Genomic DNA, 15,358 nt, shown 5'->3' with positions numbered 1-15,358 from the left:
CTATAGCGGAGCGAAGTCGGGCAAGTCTGTTAGTTTTTAATTATAAGTTGCAAATAAAACCAAATGGACCATAAATAACAGAGTCATGTGGGTCTACCACTTGTGTCTAATATCTAATATGTAACGACATTGAAGTGTCGTACGGAGGTCGTGCGAGTGTCGTACAACACTCTGATGGATTAGACAAGTACGATTTGGGTTTGGGGTTCGGTGCTCGGGTGGTAAAACGGTAGAATAGTTTTTCTGTACTTTGATAGGAGTAGCTTTAACAAATTAATAATATTTGTTCATTTTTAGCAAAGTAATATTCAATATTAACATTAAGTTAAATCTTAAATGCATATAGAAGAGAGCGTCAATATATTTTTAGTGGAAAACAGTACTTAACTTAGTTAAACCCTACCTCGTTAAAGATTTTGACGAATATTTTTATGCTTAGGTACCTACCTACATTTCTGTCGCGATCTATGAGCTAATAAGTTAGCTATTCGTTACTTTATCATAAAAAAATCTACTAAAAACGAATGCAGGAGATAGTGAGATGAAATAAAAAAATGTTTACATATGAATAATTTCTCAAAAATATTATTTATGTACGGAATTGGCGCCAAAAACACGACACTGTCAAACTGACATGACAGGTTTTTAAAACACAGATAAGAAAGTAATTGATTAGTGCAATGGTTTTTGCGGGACAGGCTAGTTGGCCAGCGGCTAGGTCGAGTGAGGTAATAGGTCAAAATATGTTCGTGTGGGCATAAAATATTGCTCTATTTGATATATTGACTTGTGTAGGTGTAGATATAGGCGTTTGGTGAAAATATAGGCACGTATGCAATCAATAAGCAACAGGCTCGGAACTAATCTAATTTTTAGGTAAGCAAAGGCTGTAAACACAATATAATATAATACATAGATAATATCACGCCTGTCTATCTATTTATCTATTGAGGCAGTCATAGCCAGTTGTGCTCACTGGTCGGTAAACGATCTGTGGGTTAAGCAACAGTTGGTGCGGTCATTCTATAGATGGGTGACCGCATAGTGGTATTTGAACTGAGCGTCTCCGTGCTTCGGAGGGCACGTATAAAGTCGGTCCTGGTTGCCATAAAAAGCCATGTCAAAGGCCTTTCGGGCGGCTTAAACAATTTGACACTAGGTTGACCACTAACCATACGATAGATAGATCACGCTTGTTATACCCGAAGTTGTAGGTAGCGGTGTATAAAATACGCTCACGTTTCATCACTTTCAATGTTAGTCCCATGTTATAGGCGGCGAACCTATTGCCATATACCGGACACGTTAAATAACTAGGAGCTACTGTTGAGCAATAACGTAATATTAATTAGAAAATACTAATAGTAGGTACTTTGCTTGACTCCGAAATAAAACCCGAGACCTAATGATCAGTAGTCGGACATTATCGACTGCTAGTCGTATTGTAATAGGTACATTGCTTTTATAATCTTAGGTAAATTTTGGTTTTTTTAATTAGTGATTTGTCTTTCAATTTCACAGCTCATGTAAAAATAAGCAAGTAAAGCTATTTTAGCTCCATTACTGACTTTATATTTGAATAAAAAACAAGCCATTAACATCGTCGTTCTAAAACGCGTATAAAAACTGACACACCATGAAACGAGAACGTTATTACCACATACAGATGACCTTTACTTGCGATCGAGACGACGATCAATAGGCGAGACGCTTAGGCATTTTGATTAGGTAAAGATTATTTTAATGGGTTTATTTTAAACTTTAATCTTTCTTAATAATCTTATGACTGAAGATAAAAGTATTGGACATTCAATTTTCTTAAAAATCTATATTACTTATACTGTTTTATCTTATTTCTACACCTTAGGAATAGGCGGAAGACGACAAGGATAGGTATTTTTTATTTATTTTATTTAGGTGTAGTTGTTAGAACTATCAATAGCATTGATAATCAAGTAAATAAGATTATTGGATAAAGAGAATAACTTAACAATCGTTAAATGTACTTTAGGCCCCTTATAATATACACAAAGAACCTACCAAAAGTATAATAGCAATCAGTTGTATAGGCTCAAGATTCGAGTTCTAAATTCAGGCGTTAGTATACTCAATCCAGATAACAGATATTAAGTAGGGTTAAAAATATTTAATATAAATATAACGATAGAAACATAACAAGTGCAAAATCAATAAGTAGTTGCAGAAAAATCAAATTCGGAAGTTAAGTCTTAAAAGATGTGGTTTCAAAGTAATTAAGAGTTTCGATAAAAATGACAGTTACACGAAATGTCATTTCAGTTTGACACATCAACCGAATTGTTTAGATTTTGGACAAATGATTAAGAATTGTAATTTCTTGTAAATAACATGTTTTAGGTATTACTTACCTCATTAAAAGTGTAGTTTATAAGTATTTCTTCGTGAAAAACACAAAATGAGTAACATTTATATACAAGAACCGCCTGCACTAGGCAAAGTAAGTACAGCCAACTTATTTTTACTTTTACCGTTTTTCTTCTTCATAAAACACAGTTTTGTACCATAAAAAAACTGTATTATATATAAATCAGATGTACCTGAATAAATTTTACTTTTGAATGCGATAAATAACAAAACATAATCGTATTTTGAAAAGGTTATAAATATCACTACTTTCCAAGATTTTACTGGTTCTTGCGTCGTTGTGACTTAGTTCTTAATATCAACTCTTCTAGAGGTTAATAACGAAACCGTAAATCTACCAATTTCATTAATATTGAAGTTCCAATAGTGCTAACCTGTGCAACAGTCCATTCTTCAAAGTTAAGAAAGTAAATACATTTCTCGTCTCTACATTATTGTTTGTATCGCTACCATTTGTTTTATAATCCACAGGTGCTATTAAAAACCACAGCAGGAGAGATAGACATAGAGTTATGGACCAAAGAGGCTCCGAAAGCTTGCAGGAACTTCATACAACTATGTATGGAAGGATACTACAATGGTAAATTAGATAATTGTAATTACATACATATAGGCAATAGTTTTTTTGAAATACACCAATGTTAGTCTCACATATTACGGAACACATTACTAAACAGAATAAATTACCTTTCAATTCTTCAATGTTGAGACATTGTTCAATTCTACTCCATAATGTAAGGTTATTGTCTTATAATTTATATTGTTCTTTTTATAGCTTTCTGCCTGTGCCTAGGCCATGTGGAATTTCACCCCCTTTAGAGTGGATTTTTCTAAGGTCCTTTCTTTGTTCCTCTACATTTCCTAACAAACCTTCTTTCCTAATCTCAAGTTTCTATGGTCACTAGTTTTGGCTGTGTGTTATCCATCAGTCAGTACCGAAAAAGATTTATACATATTGATCATATAGTGATATTAAGTACAAATTAGTTACAATTTGTACTAGTTATTTGTATGTTGAGAATGCTTATATTGTAATTAATTTTCAGGTACAATATTTCACCGAGTCGTGCCAGGATTCATAGTGCAGGGTGGAGATCCTAACGGTGATGGAACTGGTGGTGAATCGATCTATGGTGCTCCTTTTAAAGTGAGTTAATTCAATATAACTAATCAGCATGTTTCCACTTGCTATTAAGTATAGGTCTCCTCAATACGTTCCTGCACTTGTCTCGTCCATAGCACCCTACACATTTAATAATGTTGTCCAACCATCTAGTGGGGATCCTCTCTTGTGATCTACTCTCGTTCAATACTAAGTTTAATGAGCTAGTTTTTAAAACTTATCTGGGAAATCTGGGAAACAGTTTAGGTGCAGTGTAACAGTTTAGTTGTAGGTGCAGAACAATCAAGACAACCTAGGGTTATTCATTTAAATCAGGGGTTTCCAACCTTTTCTTAGTCTGGGACCACCTTTGTATAATTTTTGTTAGCAGGGACCACTATGTTAGTATATTAAAAATAAAGTGTATTAATCATCCTGAGAATATTAAATTGTATAATCATTTGCGGACCATACTTCGACTTCCACGGACCACTGGTTGGGAACCACTGATTTAAATTAATGTTTGTTCAATCAGGATGAATTCCACTCCCGTCTCCGCTTCAACCGTCGAGGCCTGGTCGGTTCAGCGAACGCTGGCAAAGACGACAACGGCTCGCAATTCTTCTTCACTCTCGCCGCCACGCCGGAGCTGCAGAATAAACATACTATCTTTGGGAAAGTCACAGGTGAGATTTATATTGAATTATATCTATGCTAATTATTAATCCATACTAATATTATAAATGCGAAAGTAACTCTGTCTGTCTGTCTGTCTGTCTGTCTGTCTGTCTGTCTGTCTGTCTGTCTGCTACTCAATCACGCCTAAACTACTGAACCAATTTGCATGAAATTTGGTATGGAGATATTTTGATACCCGAGAAAGGACATAGGCTACTTTTTACCCCGGGAAAATGACGCATTTCCCGGTAAAATTCAGGTGGCGAACGAAGTCGCGAATATTCAATATTATAATGACACTGAATTAACAAAATTCCGTTGTCATGGCAACTGTTTCAATGGCGGATATGCTTTAGCGCGATTTCGTTATATTAAGAGATATAAATAATTTTGAGAATATTTTTCGTGAAAAAAAAAGCATATTTTATATCATCACGCTACGACCAATAGGAGCAGAGTAACAGTAAAAAAGTGTTACAAAAACGTGAAAAATTCGGACCCATTCTCTCTTATGTGACGCAAGCGAAGATGCGCGGGTCAGCTAGTTTATTATAAAGATGAAGAGTTTGTTAGTTTGTTTGTTTGTTAGTTTGAACGCGCTAATCTCAGGAGCTACTGGTCCGATTTGAAAAATTCTTTCAGTTTTAGATAGTCCATATATCGAGGAAGGCTATAGGTTATATATCATCACGCTACGACCAATAGGTGCGGAGTACCAGTAATTAACGTTACAAAAATGGGAAAATTTTTACCCATTCTCCCAGTGACGCAAGCAAAGTTGCACGGGCTAGCTATTTATTAATAAGATTATTGTTAAATGCATTTTATAATGAGTAAAAGGTTGCTTTATATCGATAACGATATTAGATTATCCTAGTCTAAAACCTTTCTATGCCTAAAATTATCACTACTAATGTTCAAAATTATATTTAACAGGTGAAACAATATACAACGTGCTGAAACTATCAGAAGGTCTGATCGACGCTGACGATCGTCCGGAACACCCTCACAAAATAACCAGCACTACGGTCATCATCAACCCTTTCACTGACATCGTGCCGAGGGTGGTGGAGCAGAAGGAAGACGCGCCGAAGAAGAAAAAGAAGGAACGCCAGGGGGTTAAGTATGTTGTGTTAATTTATATCTATTCTAGTATTATATAGCCGAGTGGTATAAGTTGGCACCTCCTACCCAAGTGGTCGACGGTTCGAACCCGAGGCAACACATGTAGAAGTTATGTGTGTAATAGATAATTACAATTATCACTTCCTCTAACGGTGAAGGAAAACATCGTGAGGAAACCTTGCATGCCTAAAATTTGTTTAAGACATTTATTGAGGGCATGCAAAGTCCGTAACTCGCACTTGGTCAGCGTGGTGGACTCAAGGCCTGATACCTACCTCGTTTGGAAGGAGAACTTTGCCCAGTAGTGGCACAGACGTGGGCTTAACTATAGTAATGCTAATTTTCAATAAATTTGATACAATAATATGATAGATTATAACCTGGACTAACACGTGTGTTTCAACCTAGTTTTTTTTCCCGTGGACCAAGTCACAGGCATAAGTTAGCGTATAAATAATTAAATGTGTATTAATAAAACTTAAGTAATACTTATGTTCTAGAAACTTCGGTCTGCTATCGTTCGGCGAGGAAGCAGAAGAAGACGAAGGCGAGGCTCTCGAATACCGCGGCAAGCCCAAGTCTACTCACGACCTGCTAGAAGACCCTAAGTTAAGCAAGAAGACTGCAGCAGGTAATTTTTTTTGTTTTTACTTCTTTCCACAAACAGACATGACAATTATATAGGTAGAAGTAGTGATACCTGAGTGTTATAAGTTGGTATATCCCACGCAAGAGGTTGCAGGTTGGGACCCGAAGTACACACCAATTACCTACTTTAAGAAGAGAGGGTTTAGGCCTTGAGTTCACCACGCTGGCCAAGTGATGGTAGGGGACTTAGTATACCTTCAAGAATTGTTCTAAGAAAAGCATGCAATCACGATGTTTTCATTCACCGTTAAAGCAAGTGACAACTATTAGGTCGGGGAAAAGTCTTTTCGCATTATAGTATGTATGAACTTGTAATAAAATCTCTTTGGCTTCAAGAATCACAAATGAGTACACGGTTCATTAGGTTTCTTTCAGTGAGCTCGTGAGGTACCCAAATATCGAGCTTTTTTGTGTAGAGAAAAGATTTTATTACAAGTTCATACATACTATAATGCGAAAAGACTTTTTCTCCGACCTAATATTTGTCTGGCTCGAACCGTCGACAACTTGCGTGTGAGGCGCAACTTAAACCACTCGGCTGTCTCTGCATTTTTGTAGAAGCAATATAAATAATTTTACTTCTCTTCTAGAACTAGAGTTAGAAGAAGAACAAAAAGACAAAGAAGAGCAAACAGAAGAATCTAAACGCCAAGAAGAATTGAAACTCAAGCAGACAGCGGCCACAGTGTCTACTATTAGAGATAAATTGAACAAGCGCGCTAAGAGCCCAGAGGGAGATAGCAAGAGGGTGAAGAGAGAAGAGAGTCCCGAAGAAGAATACTATATTGGGAAGGATAGAGACGATGCTAGGAAGAAGGAAAAGTTAGTACTTTGTGTCTGTTGTTTGTATGTTTGTAAAAGTCCCCGCGACACAAGAGCAATTCTTGGTACGGCAGTTGTTTTTTTTTTAATAATATAAAATAGTATTTATTTATTTTCTACATACATACAATATCTTCTTATCGTATGGTTAGTGGTCAACCTAGTGTCAAAGTTGTTCAAGCTACCCAAAAGGCCTTTGACGTAGCTTTACGACTTTTATCTTAACAAACAACAACCGGTACCGATTTTTTACGTGTCCTCCGAAGCACGGAGACGCTCAGCTCAAATACCACTAAGCGGTCACCCATCTAAAGAAAGACTGCGTCAAAGGTTGCTTAACATAGAGATCCTTTACCTTACACAGCATTTGGCCAACACGTTGGATTCGAAGCCTAACCCCTCCCTCATTCTGGGAAGAAATCATTGCCCAGCAGTGGGACAATAATAAGAGATTTTATTTCAATAGAGTACTCTACAATTCTTTATTCTTACAGAGAAAGAATCCAAAACGAAATAAAACAGCTCAAAAGAGAAATGAAAGGCGCTAAAGAAGAGAAGACCAAAGAGATAGCAGCAGAAGAAGAGTCCAGAAGTAACAAGAAAGAGGCAGAAGACAATGAGCTGGTTAAGCAGTTCGTTGACGAACAAGAGAAGTATAGAAAGAAGAAAGAGAAGATACCTAAGAAGGGTGCAGCCAGGTGAATATATTGTGCTTTTTTGTAGTATAATTTAAGTGTGAAGTTGGATGGTTGGTTGGATGGATGGCTGTTTGGATGGATGGCTGGTTGGATGGTTGGTTGGTTGGTTAGTTGGTTGGTTGTTTAAATGGATCAACAATTATATCTGTATTAATGTTAATTTAACCAAAAGGTTTCGTTTTAAAAAGAAACAATAAAAAATAAATATCGCGTAGGAGACCAGCTTTAATTGAAATTTTGCACGTCATCATATTAGAATAAGGATATTCAATGTAAATACGTCGCGATATTTTAAATATTCGAGTGTTCTAAAATACTGGTTAACGTCAAAAAATCTTTACATTGATCAACCATGTGTTCCTAACTTTGAAAGCTGTAGTGCGATTTTGAACTTTCCAATACTTTGCCGACATGATCCGAAATATTAGTGAGTAAATGGTCTTTAATTTTCATTAATTACTAGCAGACTGTCCCGACTTTCTTCGGGGTATTATACAATTTTATCCCGTTGATTTTATACCCGTGGAAATTTGATCCCACCGATCCCATAGAGTTTAATTGTTAAGAAGTTATGCGCGTACATACATTTCGGTGATTCATTTTTATTTATATAGATTTTTATACTTATTTTGTTCCGCAATTTTACTCGCGTTCTTACATTCGTTTAATCTCGTGATATTAGTGTTATAACCTCAAAAAAAGCAGAGCGCAAGACCCTAACTCAAGAACCGATTTCAGGGCCCGTACGAAGAATACACGTAGGAAACCCTGGGTGAAAAACTTATACGAGAAGCAAGAATATCCCGACAACCATACAGACACGAAATTCCTTCAAGAACTAAGAAAAAATTTGAACATTGAAAAAGTGACCTTATTTCAAGCTATCCAAGGTTCATTTCGGGTTGTCCTAAGACTCTGTATATGCGTCCTTTATGCCTTGATTTTCGTATATATGTACAATAATTGGGTGCATACATATACCGTTATTTACATATCAATAATCACTAGTTTTATTAGTTATTTACTATATATAACTTTTGAAGGTAGTGCGTTAATTACTCATATGAAAACTGTATTAGTATATGTAATTATAGGTTATTTATTATCGCCTGTGCTCCACACTTTGACAGATACGGTGAGTACGGACACGATTTACGCCTGGGCTGTCATCATGTTGACAATCCATTTAATATTTTTCGACTATAACGTCCCAGCGGCAATAGTATCGAATTCTTTGTCGATAAATGCGGCGATTTTCGCTTCAGTATGTCTCGTTTCGCGATTATCGACACCGTTTGACGCATTTATTTTATTAACTATATCTGTTCTGTTATTTGTTTTAAGTCCTCAATTGTTTAAATCTTGTTTAAACACTAAATTGTTTAATATATTGTTTTTCGTGATTTTATTTCTGACAGTCGTAGGTCTTTATACAGTGTCTATGACGTTGTTAATTTATTTTATGTTGGTAGTACTGATTTTGAGTTTCTATTGCCCGTTCTTGTTTGTAAGTTGGCAGAAGTATAAGGATAATAAATATGGACCGTGGGATGAGGCTGTAATTAATGATTCTGATGATTTAGATGAGTGTCTCTCTGATGTTAGGTAGGTTTGATTACCGTGTCACGAATAAAGTGTAGGTATATTTTAAACTAGCTGACCCGCGCAACTTCGCTTGCGTCGAATAAGAGAGAATGGGTGAAATTTTTCCCCGTTTTTGTAAAATTCATTACTGGTACTCTGCTCCTATTGGTCGTAGCGTGATGATATATAGCCTATGTCCTTTCTCGGGCATCAAAATATCTCCATACCAAATTTCATGCAAATTGGTTCAGTAGTTTAGGCGTGATTGAGTAGCAGACAGACAGACAGAGTTACTTTCGCATTTATAATATTAGTATGGATTAAAGGGATAAAAATATGTTAGTTATAGCCGAGTGGTAAAATATGTCTATACACCAAAGTCGCCAACACGCCGACATATGTGAGCGACTTGATGTCGGCGGTTTAATTTCAAAGATAGTCATAATTTCGCCGACATGTGAGAATAGGTCGCCGGGTATATTATTATTTTAGTCCTGTAACGCGATTATGATACTTAGTACTATCGACTATCAAGATATTTGCGATTAAAAACCTACTTGAAAAATAAGTTCCTATGGAACACGCTAGGGGCGTTGATATATTTGTCATATAAGGGTTTTCGATAGTTATTCAGTAGTCGATATTTGATAGTGGTAGGAAATCGTCTTACTGTTGTAGCCAAATTATTAATCAGTATAAATAATTGATATTTTTATGAAAGACAATCAATAATGTAAGATTGTTATTATTATTATAATAAAAATGTACTGCCATTTTTACTTTGTTTTATTATTATTAAAAAACCCATAACCTTACATATTATTATACCTAAGCATTATGTAAAAATAGAAGTCAAAAGACATAAGTTTTGTTAAATACTTACACCTCTTTGGAGCTACTACCTATGTGGCAATTTGGGTTCGATTCCTACAATGAGCAATTATTTCTATATGAAAGGCGTATAAAATATTCTTCAAACTGTACCCAGGCTACTATTAACAATATTCTGATAGAAATTAGAATAGCTTATTAGTACTTTCACAATTACTCACTTATCTTTTGAAGAAGTTAACTGTTACAAATTTCTATGTTGAAAATTATATAAATTAATCCAATTACTGACCCACTGCTGGGCGAGGGTCTCCGCCCAGAATGGAGGAGGGGAAGGGAGGCCTTGAGTCCACCACACGAACCAAGTGTAGTTGGAGACTGCATACCTTCAAGAACTATTTAAAAACCTCTTAGGCATGAAATGTTTCATCACGATGTTTTCATTCACCATTGAAACAAGTGATAATTATATCTAATATACACATAACTTTGAAAAGTCATTAGCCGCGTCCACACTAAGCGAGCAGCCTCGTGAGGCAATATCTCGGTCTCGCTCATTTCGATTTTAAAGAAAAGAGACAGATATTGCCTCACGAGGCTGCTCGCATAGTGTGGACGCGGCTATTGTGTGTTGCCTCGGGTTCGAATCCGATTACTTGCATGGAATGCGAATGCTTTAAACCACTTGACTATGACTGAGCTATTGATTCTAATATTATATTTTGTTTTGTTTCAGAGAGGATTTCACACTACAACTGCTAGCGAAATTCAAGAACAAACTGCACGCTATCAAAGAAAAGTCACAAGCAGAAGGAGAAGCGGAGAAGAAAGATGATGATGATGAGAATTTAAATTCTGATGATTGGTAAGTAAAAATAATTTGGTCGCTTTATTGTATAGCTTTGATATATCCTTTAGAAGCTTTTATATTTCAGGTGTTTCTGAGTTGATTTTTGTAGAAATATATGCCTGTTTCAATAGGGTATTTTATTATATGTCTAGGCTCAATTTCATAAGAAACAGTTTAGGCCGTTTAGGAGCATAAAGTCAAAAGCGCGAAATGACAAATGATCGCAAATGGTCAAAAGCGCAGAATGTCAAAGGCGCAGAATGTCAAAGGCGCAGAATGTCAAAAGCGCAGAATGTCAAAAGCGCAGAATGTCAAAGGCGCAGAATGTCAAAAGCGTACATAGTCAAAAGCGCGTAATGTCAAAGGCGCACAATGTCAAAAATCATGGGGAGTCAGACTCGCGTTACTTTATGGGCCATGAAATAAAAACATATATTCAAATCAACAAAAAAATATTTATTTTTAATCTAAACGAAATATACACAAATTTTTATTATGCATTAGTGAGACAAACGAGATTAATATGTTATATATGAAAATAGTGGTTAATATAGGTAATTAACTACTTTCCCTTATTCAAAGATACCAAACTATAGGTATGTTTAAATAAATTATGTTAATTGTACTCGTAATTAATAATTGCTGACTTTTCCTCATTACTATCTCATCTTCAATATTTTCCTGGTATTTCATAATATTAGCATAATAAAATACATCGTTTTGATAGAATGGAACGTAATCTGTTATTTCATTATAAATTATACTATTAGAGGGTAGTTTCAAAAAAGTTTGTGACTTGTCAAATGAGACAAGTTTTTTGTTTAGGAGGTGTGTTGTATTACGTGAGAAAGTATAAAGATTACAGTTATATATTACAAATAATATATAGTGAATCGTTATTGTAAACTAGTATAAAACATTACTGCTACACATATATTCGCAGTTTGTGATGGATGATCAAGAATTTGAGATAGTTACAAATCAGAAGGGTAACTTGGCACTACTACGTGGTGGTTATAGGTATACGAAAAATGTAACGAACAAGAGTGGAACCATTTTATGGAGATGTGTGCGACGAAATGTATGTAATGCTTCAGTTACTACGGAAAATAACAGTAAAAAACTATTGAGAGAATCTATTCTTCATACATGTCAACCGGACCAATTAGATAATGAAGTGCTGAAACAGAAACAGATTTTAAAAAAAGCTGTAAGTATGTACAAATCTTGGACCTATTCAAAAAATTGTTGAAAATACAAATCATGATATAATGGAAAAGAGCGGTCAAGACCTTGGTATTACTTACAAATCTTTTAAAGATTCTTTGCGTCGTGCTCGCAAAAAGTATTTATGTACAGATACATTAAGTCACAAAAATCCAGAATCCATTACTATACCTGAAGCTTTAAGAAGTGAATTCTTGATACATCAGGACCACGAAATATTACTGTTTGCTACAGCTATATCAAAGAAAATTATGAAGAAACCTGGAAAATATTATGCAGATGGTACCTTCAAATGTACTCCGAAACCTTACTATCAACTGTTTACAATCCACTATGATATTGGCTCCAGTGAGGTTCATACCAATATTGTTCCAGTTGCATATGCTCTTTTAATTAATAAAACTCAGGCAATATATGAACGATTGTTTAATATCCTTAAAAATAAACTAAGTGTTAAAATGGTAACTTTTAAATCCGATTATGAAACAGGTATTCTAAACGCTGCATCAAATGTTTTTCCTTCGGTACAAATTTCCGGCTGCTATCACCATTACAGTGATGCTGTGTGGAGGATGTCAAAAAAATTAAAGCTAAATAAATCGAAAGAAGGCAGAACTACAACCAGGATGTGCGCCATACTTCCTCTTTTACCTGCAAACCGGATACACGAAACATGGCAACATATACTACATACTGCACCAGACTCACGAGAAATGAGAAAGTTCCGAGTTTATTTTGAAAATACCTGGTATCCTAAACAATCAGCAAGTACATTAAGCGTAGCTGAACAACGACATAGACCTACGAATGCTCTTGAGGGCTGGCACCACCGTGTTAACAAAAGAATCCCAAAAAAGCCTAACTTTTATTTATTTATACATAAACTTCGGCGAGAAGCAAAATATTGGGATAGAAGAATAACATATTCACTATTCAACTCTCCTCCAAAAAATAAAAGAAAACAATGTGATATTGATTTTGATAGAAGATACAGACGTTACTTAAAAAAATTTGATCAAAAATTAATTACAATTCCAGAATTTCTAAAAAAAATTATATTTTTACAACTTATCTTGAAAAAGTAAAAACACAATTATTTTCCCCTTCTAATTATTATGATTATTAAAGAATGTTTACATTTGTTAGTTGCCACTGTGTCACTAACTAGAAGATAGAAGCTGACTTTGAATTTGATGATTTATATTAATGAGACATAAGGGAATAATAAATGTGTGTATATTTCGTTTAGATTAAAAATAAATATTTTTTTGTTGATTTGAATATATGTTTTTATTTCATGGCCCATAAAGTAACGCGAGTCTGACTCCCCATGATTTTTGACATTGTGCGCCTTTGACATTACGCGCTTTTGACTATGTACGCTTTTGACATTCTGCGCCTTTGACATTCTGCGCTTTTGACATTCTGCGCTTTTGACATTCTGCGCCTTTGACATTCTGCGCCTTTGACATTCTGCGCTTTTGACCATTTGCGATCATTTGTCATTTCGCGCTTTTGACTTTATGCTCCTAAACGAGGACATTTTACCACAAAATCATGTCATGCGTGCGGAGTCGCGGGCAGAAGCTAGTTACGGAACTAAATTAAACAAGAACGAAGATGCGCCGCTAAACCAAAACTAATTTATTTTTGTCCCCAGGCTAGGCCACACACTACGTTTTGAAGAGAAAGGCGCAGTGCTCGCTAAGGACGCCTCGAGTAAAGGAGATGACTGGTTCGATATCTACGACCCACGGAACCCCATCAACAAGCGAAAGAGAGAGAAGTCAGATAAAAAACAGAAGAAATAAAGATTTTTTGTTATTTTTGTATTTTATTTTATAGTTGGTCCACACATCTCCATCGGTCGCGTATCTGCTTGGGAGTTGATGAAAATAATGCAGTTATAATTCAATCTCCATCTTAAATCTAAATGTATATAACTTAGTTGAAAATTTAAGTAAAAATTGAGGCCATGTTTAGCATATTATAGGCTAAATTATGTGCCTAGGTAATAAATCAGTATTAAACCAAACCTAGTACATAGTTTGGTTGTAAATTAATATTCTACTATAACAACTACCTCTGTGGTCTAGATATTTGTGCATACGATCATGAGGTCTCGGTTTTGCATCCCGAGTATTGTAATGTTATTACTCAAAGGTGACTGACTGACTGCCATAGTAATCTATCAACGCACAGCCAAAACCACTGGACGAATCGAGCTGAACTTTTGCATGCAGGTAGATGCTATGACGTAGGCATCCGCTAAGAAAGGATTTTGATCAATTCTTCCCCCAAGGGTATCAAATAGGGGATGAAAGTTTGTATAAACCTTCTTAGATTTTCCACTGATTGAACTAAAATTTACCTAGATTCGCAAATAAGATACTCTTGCTTCGGGAAACCTTTTCACGCGAACAAAGTCGCTGGCGAAACCTAGTAAGAGATAAAATTATACATATTTTTTTGCTGAAAGCTCTCGTAAAGCTGTATAACAAAGCATGTACCGTTGCGTCACAGATCGTTAGGTTTTATCGTCTTGTTATACAACTCATACTTATCGCTCTATCAGTAGTTTGTTACACTCACTAAATCGCGAGAGGTCAAGATTTGACCACTAAATTGGTAGAAAAAATATAGTGGGTAGGTAAAATTTTTTAGAAGTTTTCGGTATAACTGTGGCTTGTATTATAGTCAGCTCCAAAAGTAGCTAAACAACTTCGTATTTTCAAATCCTCTGTATTACGTAACTTTAATGAATAAAATATGGTAAAAGCTACTTTCAATTACTGTAACATCTAATAATGTACCCATGTTTGCATAAATAAATTGATTTGATTTGATTTGAATAACTGATCAAAATCAGGCAGAATGAGTTAGAAAGAAACATTTCAATCAATGGCAAATGTTTTATCCATGGAATAATGTGCACACTTCTGTATATAGGGTTTCAAAGGATTGAGTATGATCAGCTACTTTTGGAGCTGACTGTACCAACTATTGAGTAGCGAACGTTGTACTTGAAGAGAATAGTTCTCGCGGAATACGCTAGGGACGCTGATTGACGAAAGTTTTAGAACAAAAGTTGTTGCTTTTGATGTTAGCTATCTCATCCTGCGAGGTTTCTGGTGTTTTACAAATAACCCTGTATAACAGAATACCATACAACAGTTTTCTTCTTATATCTTCTTATCGTATGGGTAATGGTCAACCTAGTGTCAAAGTTGTTCAAGCCTCCCTGGCTTAACGACTGTTGTAGTAGTAAATAACAACTGGGACCAACTTTTAACATGCCCTCCGAAGCACGGAGGCGCCCAGTTCAAATATCATGCGGTCACTCATGTATGGTGTGACCGCGCCAAGGGTTGCTTAAACCCACAGATCGTT

At 35.5% G+C, this 15,358-nt stretch overlaps 1 protein-coding gene across 2 annotated transcripts; it reads left to right on the top strand.

Annotated features, from left to right (window-relative positions):
• Nucleotides 1-2,297: 2,297 nt before the first annotated feature.
• On the top strand, nt 2,298-13,792 carry LOC142984576 (spliceosome-associated protein CWC27 homolog). Of its 2 annotated transcripts, XM_076132309.1 has the most exons (10): nt 2,298-2,476; nt 2,875-2,983; nt 3,450-3,550; nt 4,041-4,191; nt 5,120-5,306; nt 5,809-5,939; nt 6,547-6,778; nt 7,273-7,476; nt 10,628-10,756; nt 13,629-13,792. In XM_076132309.1, the coding sequence occupies exons 1-10, from the start codon at nt 2,435-2,437 to the stop codon at nt 13,777-13,779; spliced, it is 1,437 nt and encodes a 478-aa protein (XP_075988424.1). In that variant the 5' UTR covers nt 2,298-2,434; the 3' UTR covers nt 13,780-13,792. The 2 variants fall into 2 exon arrangements, with proteins under 2 accessions (XP_075988424.1, XP_075988423.1); XM_076132308.1 differs by lacking the exons at nt 10,628-10,756; nt 13,629-13,792 and adding an exon at nt 8,215-9,792.
• The last annotated feature ends 1,566 nt before the right edge of the window (nt 13,793-15,358 follow it).

This window comes from Anticarsia gemmatalis, chromosome 27 (genome assembly GCF_050436995.1).
Source record: "Anticarsia gemmatalis isolate Benzon Research Colony breed Stoneville strain chromosome 27, ilAntGemm2 primary, whole genome shotgun sequence".
Classification (NCBI taxonomy): domain Eukaryota; kingdom Metazoa; phylum Arthropoda; class Insecta; order Lepidoptera; family Erebidae; genus Anticarsia; species Anticarsia gemmatalis.
The sequence above is the reverse complement of the archived record's forward strand: the minus strand, read 5'-3'. Positions and strand labels throughout refer to the sequence as shown.

Coding starts and splice junctions, on each gene's coding strand:
- LOC142984576 (XM_076132308.1), top strand. CDS start 2,435: ATGAGTAACATTTATATACAAGAACCGCCTGCACTAGGCAAA. Junction 2,477..2,874: donor AACCGCCTGCACTAGGCAAA/GTAAGTACAGCC, acceptor TATAATCCACAG/GTGCTATTAAAAACCACAGC. Junction 2,984..3,449: donor TATGGAAGGATACTACAATG/GTAAATTAGATA, acceptor ATTAATTTTCAG/GTACAATATTTCACCGAGTC.